This window comes from Canis lupus, chromosome 8 (assembly GCF_048164855.1).
Source record: "Canis lupus baileyi chromosome 8, mCanLup2.hap1, whole genome shotgun sequence".
NCBI lineage: Eukaryota > Metazoa > Chordata > Mammalia > Carnivora > Canidae > Canis > Canis lupus.
Genome location: NC_132845.1, coordinates 17,974,491 through 17,999,695, shown reverse-complemented (window position 1 = coordinate 17,999,695; position 25,205 = coordinate 17,974,491). Strand labels below are relative to the sequence as shown.

Sequence of the window (25,205 nt, the reverse complement as noted above, 5' to 3'; positions counted from 1 at the left end):
ACAATAGATGCAGAGAAAGCATTTGACAAAATACAGCATCCATTCCTGATCAAAACTCTTCAGAGTGTAGGGATAGAGGGAATATTCCTCAACATCTTAAAAGTAATCTATGAAAGCCCACAGCAAATATCATTCTCAATGGGGAAGCACTGGGAGCCTTTCCCCTAAGATCAGGAACAAGACAGGGATGTCCACTCTCATCACTGCTATTCAACATAGTACTAGAATCCTAGCCTCAGCAATCAGACAACAAAAAGACATTAAAGGCATTCAAATTGGCAAAGAAGAAGTCAAACTATCCCTCTTCACCGATGACATGATACTCTACATAGAAAACCCAAAAGACTCCACCCCAAGATTGCTAGAACTCATACAAATATTTGGCAGTGTGGCAGGATACAAAATCAATGCCCAGAAGTCAGTGGCATTTCTATACACTAACAATGAGACTGAAGAAAGAGAAATTAAGGAGTCAATCCCATTTACAATTGCACCCAAAAGCATAAGATACCTAGGAATAAACCTAACCAAAGAGGTAAAGGATCTATACCCTAAAAACTACAGAACACTTCTGAAAGAAATTGAGGGAGACACAAAGAGATGGAAAAATATTCCATGCTCATGGATTGGAAGAATTAATATAGTGAAAATGTCAATGTTACCCAGGGCAATTTACACATTTAATGCAATCCCTATCAAAATACCATGGACTTTCTTCAGAGAGTCGGAACAAATTATTTTAAGATTTGTGTGGAATCAGAAAAGACCCCGAATAGCCAGGGGAATTTTTAAAAAAGAAAACCATATCTGGGGGCATCACAATGCCAGATTTAAGGTTGTACTACAAAGCTGTGGTCAAGACAGTGTGGTACTGGCACAAAAACAGACACATAGATCAATGGAACAGAATAGAGAATCCAGAAGTGGACCCTCAACTTTATTGTCAACTAATATTTGACAAAGGAGGAAAGACTATCCACTGGAAAAAAGACAGTCTCTTCAATAAATGGTGCTGGGAAAATTGGACATCCACATGCAGAAGAATGAAACTAGACCACTCTCTTGCACCATACACAAAGATAAACTCAAAATGGATGAAAGATCTTAATGCGAGACAAGATTCCATCAAAATCCTAGAGAACACAGGTAACACCCTTTTTGAACTTGGCCACAGAAACTTCTTGCAAGATTCATCCATGAAGGCAAAAGAAACAAAAGCAAAAATGAACTATTGGGACTTCATCAAGATAAGAAGCTTTTGCAAAGCAAAAGATACCGTCAACAAAACTCAAAGACAACCTACAGAATAGGAGAAGATATTTGCAAATGACCTATCAGATAAAGGGCTAATATCAAAGATCTAAGAAGAACTTATTAAACTCAACAGCAAAGAAACAAACAATCCAATCATGAAATGGGCAAAAGACATGAACAGAAATCTCAAAGAGGAAGACATAGACATGGCCAACAAGCACATGAGGAAATGCTCCGCATCACTTGCCATCAGGGAAATACAAATCAAAACCACAATGAGATACCACCTCACACCAGTGAGAATGGGGAAAATTAACAAAGCAGGAAACCACAAATGTTGGAGACGATGTGGAGAAAGGGGAACCCTCCTGCACTGTTGGTGGGAATGTGAACTGGTGCAGCCACTCTGGAAAACTGTGTGGAGGTTCCTCAAAGAGTTAAAAATAGATCTGCCCTATGACCCAGCAATTGCACTGCTGGGGATTTACCCCAAAGATGCAGATGCAATGAAATGTCGGGACACCTGCACCCCGATGTTTATAGCAGCAATGTCCACAATAGCCAAGCTGTGGAAGGAGCCTCGTTGTCCATCGAAAGATGAATGGATAAAGAAGATGTGGTTTATGTATACAATGGAATATTACTCAGCCATTAGAAACGACAAATACCCACCATTTGCTTCGATGTGGTTGGAACTGGAGGGTATTATGCTGAGTGAAATAAGTCAATCAGAGAAGGACAAACATTATATGGTCTCGTTCATTTGGGGAATATAAAAAATAGTGAAAGGGAATAAAGTGGAAAGGAGAAAAAATGAGTGGGAAATATCAGAAAGGGAGACAGAACATGAAAGACTCTTAACTCTGGGAAACGAACTAGGAGTGGTGGAAAGGGAGGTGGGTGGGGGGGTTGGGGTGACTGGGTGACGGGCACTGAGGGGGGCAATTGACGGAATGAGCACTGGGTGTTATTCTGTATGTTGGCAAATTGAACACCAATAAAAAATAAATTTATTAAAAAAAAAAAAGAATTGGGGAGAGGAGCCAACAAGAAAAGGAAAAAAAATCTCCAGTCATATCAGCTGATTTTCTAAAACGTAGCTTTATTATTCTTCTAGAGATATTGTTGATTTCCAAATATTTGACAACCATATCTTATCAATGAATCATTCAGAAACACTCTATTAATGCGCTCAGCAATGGGCCATACAATGGTGAAACTTAAGTAATAAGTACAGTTCCTTATCATCAAATAATCGTTACCAAGTATCTTCTGAATCTATAAAGTGTCCTGTGCTAGGGGCTAGGATTACATGTAGATAGATGATAAGGTCTTTGTTCTTCACAGTTCTAATTTTTAAAAATACAGTAAGAAGATGGATAGTAAGGCAGGGATCTTAAACATGGACTGCGCACAAACCAGTTTAATTGTGATAGAAGATTCATGTAGGAATTATAGAAGATGTGACTGGAAAGATAAACACTTTAATAAACATTTAAAACATTTTAAATATAATGGAGGATATTGACCAAAGGTTCCCAAGCTTTCTTATTTCACAGCACCCCAGTGTCTCAATTTTTTCACTGGGCTCCTAATCTAAAATATACCTAACATTTCTATTTCAAAGGATACTGCAACAAACTAGTAACTACTTACAAAAACAATACACATAACTTGAAAGAAAATAATCTTATTTTACTTGCAAAAAAACATGGTTACCTCCTAATGGGATGTTTGTACCTAATGAGCACAGTACAGCTTCTCAAACTCTGGAACTAGATTGGAAACTGCTACCTTCTTTTCTATTCCACATTGATTTTCACATGGTATTTATTATCAGAGCAATGCAAGAAAACCCAGGCATGTTAATAAATGACATCACTGAAAGGAATATAGCTCCACCTCATGCTGTACCTTGAGCTAGTATTTTGGTGACCAGAGGAAGTGAAAATACAGTTTCCCTCAAAAAGTTAAAATATCCTGTTGTACTTTGTGAATTCATTCTGGCATCCTAGGATACATTAGATTTAGAAACTCAATTTGGTAACTATAGGTTTAGACTGATTCTAATAGTGGCAACAGCATAGTTTAACCATAAATTTGTCCTTCAAGTTTTAATATAGAAGTCTGGCAAAATATAAAACTGATCAATGATACCCAAAGCTATTAAAATGTGACAGTACACTTTGCAATTCTGAAGAACAGTGTCACATCCTCAAAATATCAAATACCATCATTTTTAAGGAAAAGCCTTTGTTGACATTTCCATTGATAATTTAAGGATTTCTAGGGGCGAGAGAAGTCAGTGTAATGAAAATATTTCACATTCAAAATGGACCATAAAAACCTTTGTAGCTGATGGTCAAAGAAAATGGTGCAGTAGCAAAGTCCAAAGGCAGTTTCTCCACAGAAATATGGGAAACAAACAAAACAACCACAAAGTAGCAAAAACTGTTAGGTCAAGTGTATGAGACATTTGCAAAACAGTCAAAGGTTTACTGTAGCCAAGCAAATGCTTAATAAAAAAAGCAATGAGTACTCTAAATAGGAGAGCTCTGTGGTATTTTAACTTACCTTTGCCTCATCCTCCCCCTACCCAAATGGCTTGTTGATGGTCATCAATACAGCAGTCTACAGATAAAAATTCATGCTCAAGAAAAGTATGGTTATCTGCTTTGACCTAACTGAGGGCTCCCTTAAGGACTAACACAAAGGTATGTTTTTCTGTTTATTTGTATTTTGCCTATCTAGGAAATCTCTAAGGGCAGAGAAATAGCTAAGTGGAGAGCATTTAATAGCAAATGAACCAGACACTGCAGCCTGGGGAAAAAGATATGAATTGGGACAAACAATAAGATATCCCAGAGAGTCTTGGAAGAGAATACAGAGTAAGACATTTTGAAAAATAAGGACTTTGCAATGCTTCCACTGGGAAACTAGAAGGCTAGGAGAAACAGACATTCTCATAAAAGACCTGAGAAAGCCCTAAGCTCTCATATCTGGCTGATCTTCGAGTTCTGTGTGAGCAAAGGCATAGTTGACAATGCCTGACTGACCATTAAGGATATGCCCCAGCACACAAACACAGAGCCCAGCTGCAAAAGCAGGGCGATTTTTTTTCTTTTTGCCTGCATGCATTAAAAGAAATGTCTGACAAAACACTAGTAGACTACTAATTTAAGGGAGACTTCTGTGACCATACATGACAGTGAATACAATCTTTACAAAACAGCTTATAAAAGCCCCTAAACAACTATACTCCACACAAACAACAACAAAAAATTCTAGAAGGGGATTATCTTCCAGAGTTACACATTATAATATTCACAATATCCAGTTTTTCATAAAAAATTATGATGCAAGCCAGAAAATAAAGGAACATGGATGATTGACAAAAAAGGCAAAAATTAATAGAAACTGAGGAAGCCAAGTCATTGGATCTTCTAGACAAGGATTTTACATCAAGGACTATATATCAACTATCTTACATACAAAGACCTACAAAAAAAGCCCCAAAGCAAACAAACAAAAGAAAGGAAGGAGTATTGTATTTTGACAAATAGAGAATATTAAGGAATATACAGAATTACAAATAAGAATGAAATGAAATTCTAGAGTTGAAAAGTATAATACTGAAATTTTAAAAATTCACTAGAAAAGGTCAGTAGTAGATTTGAGGAGGCAGAAAAATCAGCAAACACGAAGATGGGTCAATTAAAAGCACCCAGTCATAGGAACAGAGAGGGAAAAGAAACAAAAGAAAGTGAACACAATTCTATGTTACTGAAGTAGCTGAGTAATGAGGGGGATTGCACGAAGAGATCTATTGATAAAAATTACAGCTGACTTTTTATAATAGAAAAATAAAAGCCAGAAGAAAATGAAATCACATTTTAAAGAGCCAAAAGAAAAAAAAATACAAATATCTATATCCACTAATAATATCCTTAAAACATGAAGTTCAAAAATATAGGAAAAAGTGAAAGAATGACACTCTAGCACACCTTCTTTAAAATACATGCTAACTGAAAATTTATAGGCTAAAAGGAAATAGAGAAAATCTTAAGTACAAGACGAAGAAAATACTCAAGGATGATGATTTTTAAGGCATATGTAGAACTAAAATATATTACGACAAGAATACAAAAAGGTAGAGTGGAAAGATTTGAAAATATATTTTTTTAAGATTTTATTTATTTATTTATTCATGAGAATACACAGAGAGAAGAGAGAGAAGCAGAGACACAGGCAGAGGGAGAAGCAGGCTCCATGCAGGGAGCCCAATGTGGGACTCGATCCCGGGTCTCCAGGATCACACCCTGGGCTGTAGGTGGCGCTAAACCACTGAGCCACCGGGCTGCCCTGAAAATATTTCTTCATAAAATTCTTAAACTGATTTAGAGTTAAGAGTACATTGGGATCATAGACTGTAAATAAGTTCAATATGGATATCTGATTCTCTAAAGAAAGCAATAAACACACACACACATACAGGCCTAACTAAAAGACTGTTATGGGAGATGAAATGGAAAAACAGAGGGTTTATTTTATGAACAACTACAAAGGGCAGGAAAGATGCTATTCAAACATCAAGTAAATATATATTAAAAATAATACTTAAAGAGAAAAGAATAAAAATAATACTAAAAGAAAGTTTATAAAGGGCACATGGAAACTTTTGGGGGTTGTATCAAAAGTTACCAAATTGTACTCATCAAGAGTGGGCAATTTATGTATATAAAGCTGTTTAAAGGGCAGCCCCGGTGGCGCATTGGTTTAGCGCCGCCTGCAGCACGGGGTGTGATCCTGGAGACCCAGGATCGAGTCCCACATCGGGCTCCTTGCATGGAGCCTGCTTCTCCCTCTGCCTGTGTCTCTGTGCCTCTCTCTCTCTCTGTGTCTCTCATGAATAAATAAATAAAATCTTAAAAAAAAAAAAAGCACGGCTTAAGTCACATTAAAAAAAAAAAGCTGTTTAAAAATGGGAAAATATGGCAGGCTAACAACTTCAGATTTTCAGGACAGATAAAAAGAAGAGTCATCTATATAAAGAATATAAAATTTTCACTTTAAATAAAAAAAAATAGGTTGAAAATGAAAGGATGGAAAAAATCCTAGGAAAAAATTTTGCTAGGTTACATTGAGCATGAGAAGAATAATGCGGCTCTACTAACATTAGACAAAGTAAACTGTGTGTCTGAATATTTTCAGAGATAAAATGGAATATTTATAATGATAGTGTAATTGATCAATATGATATAACAACACTAAATGGGTATGCTCCTAATTAAAAACAAAATAAAAAGCAGGAAGTAAAACAATGAAACTAAAGATAGTTTGTAACTGACTTAACCAATTTGATGCCTGGCTTGATAACTTTAAAGACCCTTATGAGAAGCTTCTTTTTGAACTCTACTAATGCCAGGCTCTTGGGAGAAATCCTGACAGTTCAAACCAGAGAGGCATGGTTCATGTTTGTGGATAGGTCTCATAGGAGCTTGCTGGTAGGAAGACTCTGACTTTTGATGCTTGACTTACTCTTGTAATTTCAGATACCCATGGAAGCTGTGTTTGCATTTACCTGTGTCTCTGGGCCCCTAAAATGTCTGTACATCAATAAACATTTGTGTTTTTTTTTTTTTTTAAGATTTTATCTATTTATTCATGAGAGACACACAGAGAGAAAGAGAGAGAGAGAGAGGCAGAGACACAGGCAGAGGAGAAGCAGGCTCCATGCAGGGAACCTGATGTGGGACTCAATCCCGGGACTCCAAGACCATGCCCTGGGCCAAAGGCAGGCGCCAAACCGCTGAGCCACCCAGGGATCCCCCTAAACATTTGTTCTTAAAAAAAAAAAAAAAAAAAAAAAAAAGTGAACAGAGACAAAGTGACCTCTGGGATACCATGAAGAATATATATATACACATGCTATGGGAATTTCAGAATGAGATAAGAGAGATAAAGTGGCAGAAAAAAATATGTAAAGAAATAATGTCTAAAAATGTCCCAAATATGATGAAAGACATGAATCTACACATTAAGAAGTCAAAGATTCAAAGTAGAGTAAACTTAAGAGATTACTATTTGAGATATACTATAATCAAAATGTGAAGAAAAAAAAAAGACAGAAATCTTACAAAACTGCAAGGGAGAGGCAAATCACCACTTCCAAGGGATTCTTAAAAAAAAAAATAAAAGCTGATTTTTCATCATAAAGTACAAAGGCCAGGACAGACTGGAATAACATTTATAAACTAATAAAAGAAAAAAACTTGTCAACTAAGAATTCCACATATGGCAAAACTAACCTTCAAAAATAAAGGAGAAAATAAAAAAATTCCCAGGGAAACAAAAGTTAAGGGAGTTTGTCACTAGGATATCTGTCTAGAAGAAGTGCTAATGTAAGTCATTCAGATTGAAATGAAAAGACACTAAACAGTAACTTGAAATTGGAGAAAAAAATAACACAGGTAAATATAAAAGCCAATATTACTGTGTTTTTGGTTTATAACTCTTTGTGCCTTAAAAGATAGATGCATAAAATAGTTTTTTTTTTCATAAAATAGTTATAATGTAAGCTAATGGGCAACACAGTGTATAAACATGTAACCTGTGATACAACAACATAAAAACAGGGAGAAACAGCTATATAGGAGGGGAATTTTGCAGGTTATTGAAGTTAAAGTGGAAAAGACTTATAAATTCAGGCTATTAATCACTACGGTAACCACTAAGAACAGAACTAGAAAAGGAAACAAGGGAATCAAATTGTAAATTAGAAAAATTCAAACACAAAAGAAAGCATTATCAGAAGAATTCAGAAAAAAAGGATTAAGACCTGTAGAAAACAAATAACAAAATGGCAGAAGTAAGCCTTTTTGTTGTATGTTAAAGAATTTGGCTGGTTTTTGTTACTGGCTCCTGGGAGTGAGCCTTTAAACCCTTGTCATTTCCCCAGTGATAGCAGTGTCTTTGTTATTTACGGTGGGTTCCTCAGGTATCAGATTGAGTTAATACTAACAAAGTGATTCATGGTGGGCCCCTAGACGGTTTCTGGATGGGGGCTGGCTATGTCAGAAAGACAACCATATGATTAGAGGGTTGGTGCCAATATTAGCTTGACCTCCTGACCTTCAGAGAGGGGTGGGGGACTAGAGTCTGATTTCAAACAAATGGTTGAATGATTCAACCAATCACTTCCACTTAATGAAGCCACAATAAAAACTGTGGATAATCACAGCTGAAGTGAGATTCTTAGTTGGTAACAGAAATTGATATCCTAAGAGAGCGATACATGCTGAGGACCAGGAAGCTTCACATTTGGGACCCCCCAGATCTCTCCTTATGTGTCTTTTATAATTTGTGTTTATAATAAATAATAAAACTGTAATTGTAAAAACAAAAAACAAAACTGTAATTGTAAGCAGAGCTTTCTTGAGTTCCATGAATGAGTTCTATAAAATTACTGAGCCTGAGGTGGTAGCGGAACCCCTGAATTTGTAGTCAATTTGTCAGAAGTGTGGATCATTGGGGAAACTCCAAGTTTACAACTTGTGTCAGAAAGAAGGGCAGTCTGTGGGGACTGTGCCATTAACACGTGAAATTTGACCCAACTCTAGGGAGTCAGCATCAGAACTGCACTGCCACATAGGTAATTACCTTAAAATATATATGTATTACACTGTTTAAGTAAAAGGAACTGATTTAAAAAAAACATGATTACAGGCTGTCTAAAAGGATTCATTTTAGAATGTCTTTAGATCCAAAGACATCGATTAAAAGTGAAAGGATGGAGAAAGACATTCAGTGCAAATAATAACAAGGAAAAGAAAGCTGGGGTGGCTATACTAATATCAGACAAAATAGACTTTCAATCCAAAACTGTTACAGAAGACAAAGAAGGACATTACATATTGATGAATGAGTCAATCCATCAAGAAGATATAAAAAACTTACAAACGTGCATTTAACAACAGAGCCCAAAAATATATGGAGCAAACATTTACATAATTAAAAGGAGAAATAGGCACATAAATAATTGGAGATTTCACTACCCCACTTTCAATAACAGACCTACTAGAATGGCATAATAAAAAAAAAAAAAGGAAAATAACAAGTGTTGGTAAGTATATGCGCTCTTGGGAATATAAAATGATAATGCGGCCACTGTGGCAAACAGTTTGACCATTCCTCAAAAATATAAACACAGAATTACCACATGACCTCCTAATTATACTCCTAGGTATATACTCCAAATAAATGAAAATAGATGTTCAAACAAAAACACAAATGTTTATAACAACATGATCCGCAAGTCAAAAAGGTGGAAACAACCCAATACCATCCATTGGTAAATGGATAAAGAAAACTTAGTATATATCCACATACAATGGAATATTATTTACCATAAAAAGAAATGAAATACTGATATATACTACAAGAACAAACCTTGAGAAAAGTACACTAAGTGAAAGAAGCCACAGAAGGCCACAAATTATACAATTCTATTTATAGGAAATATCTAAAACAGACAAATGTACACAGACAGAAAATTAATAGTGGTTACCAGAGACTGGGAGAATGGGGAATAGTAACTACTCAATGGAAATGGGGTTTCCTTTTATGATGATGAAAATGTTTTGGAACTACATAGTGGCGATGTTTATACAACACTGTAAATAAATAAATACATACATACATACTTCTGAATTATGTATTTTTAAATGGTTAAGATAATAAATTTTGTTATGTGTATCTTATCACAATATTTTAAAAATCTGTGCATACTTTCTTATTCATTTATTAAAACAGGACCAGATGTACACAATAAAGAGATGCACCAAAAATAATTAGGAGATGTATGCAACTTACCTGTTAGGGCTGCTGGTTTGGATAGTGTGCTATACTGGTTTTGTGTCGAAATCATACTTTGACGTGGACTTAGTGTTGGTGATGCAACAAGTGAAAGCTCCTCAATAATAATACTGCTTTTGGGATGATTCTTGGGAAGTTCATTTAATCTTTGCTCTAATGAATACTTTAAAAGGTCCAACTTCTGACTTGATTCATTAAATCTTGCTTGGGCCTTGAATAGGGAAAAGACAATTGTCATTTAAAATAATTACATTCTTTGAATAATGTATTTATTAAGTTAAAATATTTAAAATTACTTCTGAAAGTGCTTTCCTGTCTGTTACTTTTCCTGAGCCAAGTAATTTCATTACGTTCTTTGCACCTTCTGCTACTGCAAACTCTATCCTAAAATGATGCCTTAATTCTTCCATTCGAAGTTCAAGAGGACTTATGACAGGTTTTGCTAGAGGGGGAAAAAAAAAAAGGCAATTGAACCATTTATTTGGTATTCTCATGTGTAGTGATTAGTGATTAAAACTCATGAAAAGGAAATGATTTCTTACAACTTAAGAGAAAGTTCATTATTAAGAAGTCAATAAACATTGAAGTAATACTTAGACACAATGTTGAAATAAAAAGCCTTCCATTTCAGCCATCAAAACTCAAGACAAAACCATAATGCCTCCACCTCTTTAATTTTGAACCAGTGCTTCTTTCCTACATAAAATTTACATGCCCAGAATAATAAAAATGACAATTTATCTCTATTCCATCACCATTATCAAAAGCCAATTCATTGGTCTGGACTGCCTGAAGAATCTGCATTCGTATCACTTCTATTTTTGTCTTGCTGTCCTGGAGCAGTTGCTGAGCTGTGCCATGGAGTTTCCGATCCTATTAAAATAAGTTTGAAATGGTAAGCAGATGAAAAGAAAAAAAATAAAACATTTTCAATAGCTTCTAAATAAGGTCAAATGATTGGCAGCAAGTGAAAAATAGAGTTAGTAGAACACTAAGTAAATACATTTATTTTAAAAAGCCACCAAACTGATAGGGCTATAAATGAGAAAAACAACTCAGTAAGACAATTTGAGAAAAAGCAAGTGAGTCTTATTACTATTTTTAAAAACTCCAAATTCACATTTATAATTTTCTCTTTTTTGCTTTATACAAAATATAAAGAATTTTTCTGTACCACGGTCAATAATCTCATACTCAGAAGCATTGTATGTAACAGATAGATGCCTCAGTGACTAAGCCTAAACATTTTGAAAATCTCTTCCTCTTCTATAACATTACAGTTAAAAAAAATTACAATTAAATTCTTATAGTTTCACATATGTAGGCAAATTTTTAAAATAACTAATCATAGCTGGTATCTGTGTTCCCTTAAATCTGATAAAGGAAACAAGAAACAGCATTTGTCAACATTAGTGACATAATGAGAAAAGTCTCTCTTGAAATTCTTGAATGTCAAAAAATAAGACCTTCTCAATAAAGCAAGGGAGGAAATTATGGTGAATAAACTTGTTATTTTTTAAAACTTCAAGAAAGGTGAATTACATGAAATAACACTACTACCATATCTCAGTTTAGTTCCAGTAACAATGAACATTACTGATGGAGAGGCATGAAAACTTACCATTTTTGGAATTGTAGTCAGCTAAATAATGATCCACCCAAAGATGTCCAAGATGGCAAAGGGAAACTAAGACAGCAGATGGAATTAAGGTTGTTAACCACCCAACCTTAAAATACACAGATCATTTCCTGGATTATCCAGGTGGGCCCAAAGTAATCACAAGCCTCCTTAAATGTGGAAGAGAAAGGCAGAAGAGGAGGGCAGAGCAATATGAGAAGAACTGGACCCACCGTTGTTGGCTTCAAAGACCAAGAAGAAAAGAGCCATAAGCTAAGAAATGTTGGCAGCCTTTACGTGCTAGTAAGATCAAGGAAACAAATTCTCCACTACATCCCCCAGAAGGGAATGAAGCCCTTCCAATGCCTGACTTTAGCCTCAGTGAGATCCATGAGACTTCTCAATTACAAAATTGTAAAATAATAAAGTTATGTTGCTCTATCTAAGCCATGAAATTTATGATAATTTCTTGCAGCAGCCATAGAAAACTAATACAGCAATTTTTTTTTCCAAAAATTTTGTATGCAATAAATAACAAGTTAATACCATCTCCTGCTTAGTTATATTAGTTGTCAAAGTCTAGTAGGCTTCAATCCACAAAAAAACAAATGATAAACAAAACTATGCATCAAGTTAGGAAGCACTTATTCACGAAAAAGGCCAATTTTTGCTTATTATTTAAGCACCTCTACTTTTATCACTAAGGTAATCAGTACTGATTTGGAAATAAAATAGGATATAATCAACCTATACTCTCTGAAGACTAGAAGCTAGTTTTCAGCATCAGATGTGCAGACCATTTCAATAAAAACACACAGTATATTATGGCACTGTATAAATGAAGAAGATGACACAGTATAAATGAATGAAGATATGAGGGGAGAAAGATAATACTGCCATTATATAAGGAAAAGAAAAGTGAGCTGATATGTTTTATGATAAATACCAAATTAGGTTGGCTAAAATACAGTGGAAGAAAAAGCAGTTTGCATATTTATGATTTTTTCTTCCATTTCTTTCCTGCTCTGAAGGCCAGTCAATTCAATAAAGATCTTCTAGTCAGATTTCATTCTTTATTAAATATTCAGATTTTACACTGAAGGAGTTGGGCCATATAGTTTACTATAAGTCTCTTAAATATCAATTTACACCATGAAGTAAACACATATACTGTATTTGTTAATTATGGTTTACCATTAAAAATACTTGCTTGAGTTTGGTGTTTGGCTATGACTAATTATATATATGCTTTTGAGAATATACCTATTCACCTTCCAAATTTAAAATGAAAATATTTTTCTTACTTTAATCCCTCCTTTCCAGTATTAGGTACATCAGACAAACTGAAGATTTGAAAGTTTTTCTGTTTCTTTGAAATCTCATCAGAGTAAGAGAAAAGGGATCCCTGGGTGGCGCAGTGGTTTGGCGCCTGCCTTTGGCCCAGGGCGCGATCCTGGAGACCCGGGATTGAATCCCACGTCAGGCTCCCGGTGCATGGGGCCTGCTTCTCCCTCTGCCTATGTCTCTGCCTCTCTCTCTCTCTCTGCGTGTGACTATCATAAATTAAAAAAAAAAAAAAAAAAGAGTAAGAGAAAAACTTTTAGTATTCCAAAGCTCCTAATTTAATGAGGTAAATATGTTTCACAATCAGATAGACTGGGGTCCAAATCTTACTGTCTTTTTAAACTAGGGTTAGTTATCTAACCTGCAAGATTTGGGTTTCTTGCAGAAATTATGTAATGGGGAAACCCCTCTAAAACACGGAGCTTTTGTAAGCATTAGATAAAACTGAAATTCTATTGCTTAGCACATAATTGGCATTAAAATGTTCTGTTTCAGATTAATAAAGATGATTATCTTATTTCAATGAAGTCCTAATATAAATGTATAAATATCAAGCAAACTATATAATACCATGCTTTTCAATTAAGCCACTCCTTTTACAGTTTTACCACCATGTGAGAAGACAGTAGTTCTGTCATGTACTTCTTTGGAAATGCTTTCTTAACTATTTCAGTTCAACATGCAAAGAAGAGCAATAGTTCATTTTAAAAGTAATCAACTTTTTCCAAACTTCTGAGAGATCTGCACAGATGTCAAAGTATGATGAAGGCTTTTAAATGTGACACTGGACATTACCAATCACAGGTGATTTACAGTTACTACTTGTCAGTCTTATGCTTTCCAGCATTCAATAAATTTTTATGGTCAGTTTTATGCTTCTATGAATTCAATGGATTTTTTACTGAGCACCTAATACATTCAAAGCAAGAGACAAGGAAGGTCCAAAGTATATGAATTGGTTTATGAATTACAGAAATATTTGCTTTTATGTTAAGGCTTTGGAAAGATTTTTATGTATAATAGAATCATGAAAATGCCAATACCTGAACAATTCTGAACTACAAAGATAGCAATTTCATATAGTTCTATTGGTAATTAGCATTCTACAATGCCTGAGTTATATTTTGAATGTACAACATTTTTAAATTATAAGTTAAAACATTTATAATATATTCCATTATATAATATTTTGTTTTATAAAAAGTAATTGTTATTATTTTCTAAGTCATAGTGGGACCATTCTAACAAATAAACTACATCACACATGGATTTCTGAAATAAATAAGCCAATCATTATCTTCATTTTTCCATCACATATTTATGGCTTACTTTGGATGTATTTAATGTGGTTACATCCAGTGAAAATACAAAGATCAGTCAAGATTTATCTTTTAAAAGCTATAATTTGGTTGAACAGACACAAATAATTATTGTATGTATCAGAATGTTTAAAGCACCCAAGAATGTATCAGAATGTTTAAAGCACCCAAGAAAATTCAAAGGAAGATGGGATGGATAAATTTTAGCTAAGGGAAACCAGAAAGGTTTTATGGGATATTAATACAGATGAGGAGAGTGAGACTGGGATAGATGGTCAGATATTTCCAATTGAAGAAAAGGTCTGAAAAGACTTGGATGCATTTAAAGAGGTTAACAAGAACCCCATATTTTAATAAATACCTTGGGTTTGTCATCTTAATACATCAATGGAAAACATCTCTTTGACAGGTCTTTTTTTTTTAAGATATTTATTTATTCATTTATTCATTAATTCATTCATAAGAGATAGATAGAGAGACAGAGAGAGAGAGAGAGAGAGAGATAGGCAGAGACATAGAGGGAGAAGCAGGCTCCTTGAGGGGAGCCTGACGCAGGACTCAATCCCAGGACCCTAGGATCATGACCAGAGTCAAAGGCTCAACCACTGAGCCATCCAGGTGCCCCTCTTTGAAATGTCTTATCAAGCCCTCAGATTATTCTGAAAACCCATGGTGCTACTTAGAGCCATAAAATTTACATTCTAATATTGATAAAGATGATAAAGAAATTGTGGAAATTATAATTTCAGGTATTAGTAATGCAATGAAAGAGATAAGGAGAGACGGGGCTGCTATTTTATACAGGGTAGCAGTAAAGAGCTTGCTGGAGTGTTAGCACCTAGCAGAAACTGTAATGAAGTGAGAGAAAAAGCCCCATGAAAGAACTTGAAAGAAGAGACATCTAGGCAGAGACACAGTAAATACAAAGCCTCTGGAGGTAAGAGTGTGCTTGATATGTTCAAAAGATAGCAAAGAAGATGATATCGCTAGAGTATAATGAGAGAGAATGAAAGCGTTTTTTAAAGGATAAAATCAGAAAGTAGACAGAGTAAATCATGTATGAACTTGCAGAGCCACAATAAGGACTCTGAATTCTGTTCTAAGCATGCCAGAAAGCCAACTGAAGGTTCTGAAACAAGAGTGTGAAAATATGACTTGGCTTTTAGAAGGACACCTCTGGCTATCATGTGTGCTGGGGTAGTAGTTTTGTCATAGAGAATTCAATAACCAGAGTCCTGAAGATGATTTTTACCACCAAACTGAACTCGCTATCCCTGTCCCTACATTTGCTCCCCATTGGAAATTACCTATCCTTGTGAAGGGCACCAGCATTGACCAATCTGCCTACATACTCGATCTAAGAATCATCTTTGACTCTGCCTTCTTTCTCATAACCAGACACCACATACTTATTCTACCTAGATAGCTTGACTCTGTCTTCTTTGCTTTCACTGCTATTACAAGGGGAATGAACTCCTACAAAAGCCTACTTAAACTTGCTGCCTAAATACTTGACCCTTCTCTAATTAATTCTTCAAGTCTGAGAAAGATGATTGTGAACTTTCTAAATTTCACATATGATTATGTATTTACTCTGCTAAAAAGTCTTTTGGTAGCTCCATGTATCTTATAAGATAGAATATTAACTGCTTAATTTTGTCCAAAGTACTTTATAATCTGGTTTGTCTTTCAATTATGCTACACCTCTCACTGTAAGTCACTCACTTAAAGCTTTACTGGTGGAGAATAGGGGGCAGGAGGAGAGTCTTTTTGGAATAATCTGGAAGCCTTTCCCAAAATAAATGTACTTTCTTCTGGAGATTGAGATTCATTTACCCCTGAGGGCACGGCCTTCCACTGAAGATGCCTGTGACTGTTAAGTCTATCTACCTACCTCAGATACGTTGGGTAAGAAAGTTCAGAGTTCCTCCTATAGCCATAGAGAAGCACTCCCATTTCTTAGACTAAGGCGTGCTCTTCAATAGTTCATTACTCTGTATCACTGGGTTTACCCATATCATCTTCCCTAGAAAGTAATTACCTTTTAAATTCCAAACCATTCTTCAAATCTCATATTAAGACTTTAATAATTTCTAATGGCAGTTAAGTGATTCTTATTCACTGATTCTAAAGTAACATAAACATACCACTATTATATAATGTAATTATTTACATGTACCTTTTTTGGATAGTGAAGTTTTTGAAGCAGGGTAATTATCTGTTAAGTACCTACTTTGTTATAAGGCATTAATTTTATTACATTTATACTCCAGGGCCCAGCAAAATAGCTAACAAACTGTTAAGTCCTTAACAAATAAATTAATATTCCACATAACTTCAGAGTTTACAATGTTCCCTAATCTCATAGAGATAGACTTTGACCCTCTGAAAGGTTTAAAAATGAGAAATGAAAACAAGACCAAATCTACACAGAAATAACTAGCAGGTCTACCTTGGGGCCTTTAGCATCTGGACCTCCACCTGACCCCTTCTCAAGTTAATAAATCTCCTAATTAAAAATAAAAGGCTATTAGAGTGCCTGGGTGGCACAGTCAGTTGAGCATTCAAACTCTCCATTTCAGCTCAGGTTGTGATATTAGGGTTGTGTGACTGAGCTCTGCATCAGGCTTCACACTCAACTTGAAGTCTGCTAAAAGTTTTTCTCTCCTCCCTCTATCCCCACACCCACTTCTCTCAAATAATTAAATACATAAGTCGTAAAAAAAAAAAGGCTATTGGAAAATTATCTCGTTTTAGTAGAATGCTCATAGTTCTGTTCATTTTGGACCTGTGGTTATCATAAGTTACCTATTTGTTTTACTTTTAACATGTCCATAAACCAGTTCAAATTGGGGGTGGAGTGGGGGCAATTACCGATCATTTTGGGAATACAGTGAAATCTATGGCCTTCTCATTTATCCATCTATCAATATACACATTCACTTTTCCTTTAACTTCAAAAGGTTCATAAACTTATCAATCTAATCCATCAACTTTATATTTTAAAATGTTACTCCAAATGGTAGTAGCTAGGTAAATTTAATTTTTTTAAGATTTATTTTTTTGAGAGAGAGAGAGAGAGGCAGAGGGAGAGCAAGAGAGAGTCCTAAGCAGACCCACTGCTCAGCGTGGAGCTCAATGCAGGGCTCAATCTCATGATCCTGAGATCAGGACCTGACCTAAAACCAAGAGTCAGTGGCTCAACGGAGTATACCCAGGTGCTCCTGAATAAATGTAATGTAATGTAATGTAATGTAATGTAATGTAATGTAATGTAATGTAATGTAATGTAACGTAACGTAACGTAACGTAACGTAACGTAACGTAACGTAACGTAACGTAAAAGATTTTCTTAGGCAGAGACATAGGCAGAGAGAGAAGCAGGCTCCACGCAGGGAGCCCAAAGTGGGACTCGATCCCAGAATCATGGGATCATGCCCTGAGCCAAAGGCAGGTGCTCAACTGCGGAGCCACCCAGGTGTCCTGAATAAATTTAATTTTAAAACACCCAGCATAATATGATGCATTCACAGTTCCAAGAACATAGTATTTGCCTTAAAACAAAAAGTCCAAAATAACATTTGATAAAAATGAAAAATGTTCAAAATTAAAGGTCAATACTAAACCTAACAGAGGAAACAACTCTACCATACCTTATGAGTGTTTAAAGTTAATAAAATATGCTATTAAGTCTCATATAATAAACCAAGTAGAAGCAAATCTATTTCTCTAAAAATAACTTATAAATTCATTTGAAATATGGTATGTAATCTAATTTTCATTATTAAACTTAAAAAATATTATTAACATAGACACATTTCTTTTTTAGCATCTTTCTAGATTCTTTGGCTGAGTAGGCAGGATGCATGGAATCAAGTAAACCCCCCCCCATTTTAAATTCTTAAACAAAACAAAACAAAAATACAACCTAGTAACTTTTATTCTGAAATTACTTAGGAAATATCTATTAAAATATGAAAGAAACATTAATTTGCAGAGGCAAGAACTTTAAATTAGTTGAGAATAACAAAGTAAATTTTATAAGTGCATCTTTCTAAGACTTTTTGGAAATTTAGTTATAGAACCTTATATTGGAAAGAACCTTTAAAATAATCTGGATCAGTGGTTCCCAGCATTTTCTCTTCTACATTGTATGGCAGAATAAGGACATATTTCCATTAGTAACAATTGCTTGTCATAAAATGATTTTCTATTAGGAGTTACATGCCCATTCCAGATTCCCCAAGAACCCACAGCTCTACTCCAAACAATCGCTACCACTAGAATGTCCTGTTTTTTCATTTGTCCTTTCCTAAAAACCTGTATATAGTGATGGAAAATTCATTAAAGTCTAAATTTTAAAAAATAACCTTTTTGTTTTAGAACATTTTAGGTTCACAGGAAAGTTGCAAACATGGAGAGCTCTTGTGTACCCTTAACTCATATAGCTAAATTTTTTTTTCTTGATTGGTTTTGGTAAGAGTAAACAATTTTAAAAACATAATTTAAAAAACTATTTTTTTCTAACTTGTTCTATTGTCAATATTTTCAAATTTGAAGGCTAAAATGGTCTTAGAAGTCATAATACATTGTTTAAAAGCAGCAAAATCACAGTAAGCACAAAAATGTAAAAACTGTGGTACTACAGACCATGAAAAGGATACTTGTTTACAGTGTAGGACCTTAAAGAACAAGGTAGATAGAGCACCTTGTTTGACTTCAGCTGGGAGCATGCACATCAGACAACTCACATTTTTCAGCCCTCTGTGCATGTCCACATGACTGTGAAAGTGCCACAAGTACTGATGCTGGGGTGACAAATAAATTTTATCAGGTAGGTGAATTCACACATACGGAATCTGCAAATAATGAGGACTGACTGTATACATTTACATTTATAGTACTTACCTTTGAAGACCCATTTGAATACATCTGTATCATGTTCTCTGCACCTTGTTTTACTTTAAGTTCTATATCCAACTGTTTTTGTAAGGCCATCAATCTATTACTGCTAGTGGAACAACGAGGATCACTGTTGGGAGTATCTGGAGTCCTTGGGCAATCTGTAAATTAAATAGTATGTCAAAATTACTAATTAGGCGGCTTAAAATGAAAAGTTAATATTCTCAAAGAATAAAGAATTATAAGGTTTGAGATGAGCTTAATGTCACCTAAAGGGAATCTCCTTTTGCTTACAGATAATGCAAGATTTCAAGCCAAGAAAATGTTCAGAGTTGCAAGATCATCTGCCAGGAATACACTGAGTCTGTAACTGAATTAGATCATTGCCTCAAGTTTTCCCAAAACTATTATGTTTAAATTAAATAAAATAATTTGACTCGTCTATTCAACTACTGAACTAAATCTCTACTTACTACCTGATTGGTTAGAGAACAAAGCATACTTAAACATTATACAAATTCCTCTAAAGTAATTCTTTGTAAATAGGACTAAGGGTATTTCAAATAGAAGGCCAGCATTCTTTATAGTAATAACTTAAACATACGTATTAAAGACTTCACATTTTGTTTTCTACTAGGAGGATGTTCACAATGGAAAGTGTTTCAAGGATACCGATTGAATGATACCACATTGCTGATTGGGGGATATCTAAAGCTTCAAGTCCATGGTTTCTTATAAAGCATACAGAAGTGCTTCTATTGTTAAAATAAAAACAAAAACTTCAAATAGAACCTTCTAATTATTTTGGGTAACCCATTATTGTTGAACTATTTCTACCATATAACTAAAATTCTTTATATTGAAGTTCATCATCTTGTGTTTTATCTATTATAGGTCCCTTGCTTATAAAAAAAGAACCTAGGGATCCCTGGGTGGCGCAGCGGTTTGGCGCCTGCCTTTGGCCCAGGGCGCGATCCTGGAGACCCGGGATCGAATCCCACGTCGGGCTCCCGGTGCATGGAGCCTGCTTCTCCCTCTGCCTGTGTCTCTGCGCCTCTCTCTCTCTCTGTGTGACTATCATAAATAAATAAAAATAAAAAAAAATAAAAAAAAAAAGAACCTAGAAGACTAGGGTACTAGACCTGGTTTAGTTATAGCCAAGTAACTTGGCTATCATTGGAAAATTATCTAAAGTGCAAGTTACTTAACCTTTCTGCTTCACGGTTAAGTGCAATAAAAGATGGTGTCATCAACTGATTTTAATGAGTGTTTACATTCCTTTAAAAAAAATTAGTGAGTTTAAAACATTTCAACAGGGGCACCTGGGTGGTTCAGTGGCTGAACGTATGCCTTTGCCTCAGGTCATGATCCCAGAATCCAGAGATAGAGCCTCGCATCAGGCTCCTCGTGGGGAGCCTGTCTTTCCCTCTACCAGTCTTCCCTCTCTCTGTATGTCTCTCATGAATAAATAAATTCCTTTAAAAAAATCTTTAAAAACTCAACATAATTTAATTAACTTGCAAAAATATAGGTGCTATGCTAGATACTGACATAAAATACCATTTTATCATTTATATACTATGTTACAAAGTGTAAGTCTTGATGTAAGGGCTCTATAAACTCATCAATCCTCATAAACAGTTCTATAATAAGCACTACCCATACTATAGAAAAAGAAAACTAGGGCACAGAGTGGTTAAGAAACCAGCCCAAGGTCATAGATCTAGTAAGTCAGTTCCATATCAAAGTCTACCTTAGTAGTTGCTGTGCTATGCTGCCTCTTTGCCATTTAAAAACCTTGTAAATATTATACTAGACTCTGCGTGTGCATATTTACATATATAACAGTATAATTATACACATATGTATATGTTTGCATATTAATCCTTAAAATAACTTGAGACAGATATTATCCACGTTTTACACATCACAAAACAGAAAAGTCACAGTATTACTAGCTGAGATTCAAATTCAAGAAAAGTTTTTATTGTAACTGAATTCCCCACATTACAAAATAGCTGGTCCAAACGTTGATTTTATAGGTGACATACTCATATTAAAAATCTAATATTAAGCATAGATAACTTTTCAGATCAGGCTCACAAAAGAACTACTTAACATACTGCTATGGACAGAATGTTAATGTTCCCTCAAATACACATGTTAAAGCCCTAATGTGATGGTATTGGCAGCGAGCCCTTTGGGAAGTAATTAGATCAGGATGGTCTCTATCATGTAAGGATACAAAGATGCTGTCTGCAAACCAGGAAGAGGTCCATTACCAGAACTCTGACCCTGCTGGCATCTTGATCTGAGTTCCCAGCCTCCAGAACTGTGAGAAATATTAAGCCACTCAATCCATGGTATTTTGTTGAAGCAGCCTGAACTAAGACATATATATCAGAGTGGTTAAGAGTACCTAGGTCTGAATCTCAGGTTTGGAACTGAGATTTAGTACAAACCATATAATAGGGGGTAAAACTACTTAATAGCTCTCTTGTGCCTCACTGTCCTTATTGAAACAGTAAAAATAGCATCAAGCTCACGGGATTATTGTGATTAAATAAATTACATTTAAAGAGCTTAGAAAAACGTACGGTGCACAGTAAATATTCAATAAACATTAACTAGTAGTAGTCCTTATATGAAGTGTAAGCATATCTCCTGTTGTGTCCATAAATGAATTGCACATTACAGTAATGACTAAAAAGTTAGGTGTATTCAGATCTGTGAACAGTTAGGGTTTCTTCTTCTTCTTCTTCTTTTTAGCATAAATGATACTTTTGTAAGAAATCAAAATCACATAAAATTTGGTGTATAAAGTTAATTTATAGTAAGCACGTTTAAAAAAAAAGAACTGGGATGCATTCATAGAAGGCCCTCAATTGAGAAATGTGTGGAAATGTGTTGTCTGTAAAATAGTTGATGGTGTTTAGCCTAGGGTGAGAAAGAGAAAAGATTCTTGCCTAAATATTTAATTATATGCTTATGAAAGAAGCTATCCACTTACTATTTCCCCACCAGGCAGAGAATTAGAACAAATAGGTAAAGGTAGGGAGGATAAAAATTTTATCATAAAGAGAAATTCCTTACATTTTAAGTTATCTAACAATGAAAAGATTCCTTAGAATGTAATAGAATTCCTTGTTTCTGGAAGCATTTACACAAAAGCTGTATTATAATCTGTTAAAGACGCTATATAAGAAATTCTTGCACATTAAAACAGGTTGTACTAAGACACTGGAAAGATACATTGATTCTAATAGTCTGTGAATTTGTAATATTATAAAACCTAACACTATTTTTTATGGAAAACTATGTCCTCAGTTTTAATAAGGATTATAAAAACATAAGAAATAACATAATGATTAGGGGTCTGGGCTCTGGAGGTCAGAATGCCTTGATTAAAATCCTGTGGCTACTGCTTATTGGTGTGGTCTTGATCATATACTTACTTCACATCTCTCTGTTACAGTTTCCTCAGCCACAAATTGGGGGTTATTGTGAAGATAAACCCTGCATAGTGCTTAGGCCAATGTTTAGGGCTCAATAAAATTACGTGTCAGGGCACAGTTAAGTAGCTGGTATTTCTCCTCATTTAATCTTCAAAGGAACTCACAAGTTTGTAACACAACCTTATTTTACAAATAGAACCAACTAAAACTTAGATCAAGTAATTTGCAAAAGTCTTAAAACTATATGCCAAGGCAGAAATTTAACTTTAGATAGGTCTAGTTTTATAAAGCCCAGTTTTTACTTATTTAGAAATTAGAGAACCATTTTGCTGTCCACTAAGATTTTGCTTATTTTTCCTTTTAACGAACTACTTTTCTTCTCTCTAGTTCCCTTTCTTATAGGTTACGGTAAATTCTAGCATTATAAAACATATGGGTACCAGTATATTAGTTAAACTTTTCTTCATGGTGAAACATATTTCAAAACAGGGATAACCAGAACTCCCCATTAATGTTCTCCTTTCAAAAAAGGAAATGTAAAAAAATTCTGTAAGATGAAATTATTTTTCCACTCTAAGAAGAGCAAATGTTGAATCTATTCTTAAGTACATACTTTGCCACTTTAAAAACCCCATGACTGAGAATCATGTCAAATCTCCATTTGCTGCATTTATTTGCTGTACCTACCAAACCAGTTGTGTGTGGTGGTGGTGGTGGTGGTGGTGGTGGTAGTGGTTGGGATTACAGGAATTATTTGTACTTCTTATCTTCTAAACATTGTCATACAATTTAAAATATATGTTATACAAATAACAAGGTTTTTCTTTCTTTTTTTTTTTTTTTAAGATTTCATTTATTCATTTGACAGAGATAGCACACGCAGGGAGAGAGGCAGAGGGACAAGCAGGCTCCCCACTAAGCAGGGAGCCTGACACAGGGCTGGATCCTAGGACCCTGGGATTATGACCTGAGCTAAGGCACGCTTAAGTGTCTGAGCCACCCAGATACCCCAGATAACAAGGTTTTTAGTATAATGTTTATGTATTAGATCAAAAGAGTCCCAAATAAGGTCCTACTTTTATAGCTAGGCGTTGAAATAAAGGCTTTATGCTGACTAGCTCTAAGCTAACTTTCTATTACTGTTTTTTGTCAAATTCTATGTTTGCTTTAAAAAAATCTTTATCTTTCCAAAATGCAATGTACCTGTTTTCCTTCATGCTACTGTTAACTCAGCTTAGGCAAGATTTTTTTCTTCCTTAACCATCCCCCAATCTGATCAGGTGCCCTTTATAATATGTCTTTAAGTATTTTTTTCTTCCCTTCACTGAAATATATATATTATACAGTATTAAAATGGTCTATTTTTGTGTCTGTTTTCCCTCTGAGACTACAAGCATCTTGAGTGCTAGGACTTAGACTTAACTATTTTAATGGATTAGTTTAACAGCAAATTAGACACAGAAAAATAGCACACTAGTACTGAAAAATACGTAAGCTTAAAAATGAAGTGGAGGGATGGAAAATAAAAGATTAAAAGGACAAAGGACTGAAAAATATCTAAATATATCTTACTGTATTTCAGAAGAAAAAAAGGAAATATGATGATTCAAAGACATTTTTGTGAAGAGAAAAAGACAAATTTTTCAGAACTTATAAAAGATACCAATCCATGACTTAAAGCTATCCAATCAACTCCAAGCAGATATATATAGGGAAAAAAGTTCATACTTAGACACATCATGGTAAAACTTCAAAAAAAAAAAAAAAATCAAAGACAAAGAGAAAATCTTAAGAGCAGTCTATGAAAGAGTACCTTTAAAGAAGCTACTATAGACAGAGAACTTTTCAAAAATAGCAATGAAAGCTAGAAAACAGAATGAGTTTCTCTATAAGATATAATTATCAAGCTTCTATTGCAAATTCAGTGAAAATACCTTGCAAGAATGAAGAAAAACTAAAACACTACCAAGATGGAAAGAATGTCACAAACTCTTAAAAAGAAAACTCAAAGTGATACACAAATTGGTTATCAAAAGAGAAATAAGGAATGAAGAGCACAGAAAACGGTTTACATGTGAGAAACTTTAAATTTTTTAAAAAGATTTTCTTTATTCATGAGAGACACAGAGAGAGAGAGAGAGAGAGAGAGAGAGAGAGGCAGAGACACAGGCAGAGGGAGAAGCAGGCTCCATGCAGGGAGCCCGACGTGGGACTTGATCCTGGGTCTCCAGAATCACGCACTGGGCTGAAGGCAGTGCTAAACTGCTGAGCCACCCAGGCTGCCCTACATGTGAGAAACATTAAATGACTACTATATAAATCAATTTAAAAAGCCGTGTAAGGGTTTTAAGAAAGCAAGAATAAAAAATAAGCCAACAATAACAGATATGGGTAAGCCGAGGTATGCTAAGGCCTCTGAATTATATAGAGATGGGAAAG

General features: G+C 34.8%; 1 protein-coding gene across 2 annotated transcripts in view; it reads right to left on the bottom strand.

Moving 5' to 3' along the window:
- The window catches only part of PKN2 (protein kinase N2), a 129,904-nt gene that overhangs the window by 44,474 nt on the left and 60,225 nt on the right, over positions 1-25,205 (bottom strand). For both annotated transcript variants that reach the window (XM_072834386.1, XM_072834387.1), the window contains exons 3-6: positions 19,318-19,472; positions 10,884-11,001; positions 10,425-10,570; positions 10,126-10,339 (exon numbers count right to left, since the gene is read on the bottom strand). In XM_072834386.1, the coding sequence (XP_072690487.1) occupies positions 10,126-10,339; positions 10,425-10,570; positions 10,884-11,001; positions 19,318-19,472 (633 nt within the window). The remainder of the gene's footprint in view (positions 1-10,125; positions 10,340-10,424; positions 10,571-10,883; positions 11,002-19,317; positions 19,473-25,205) is intronic.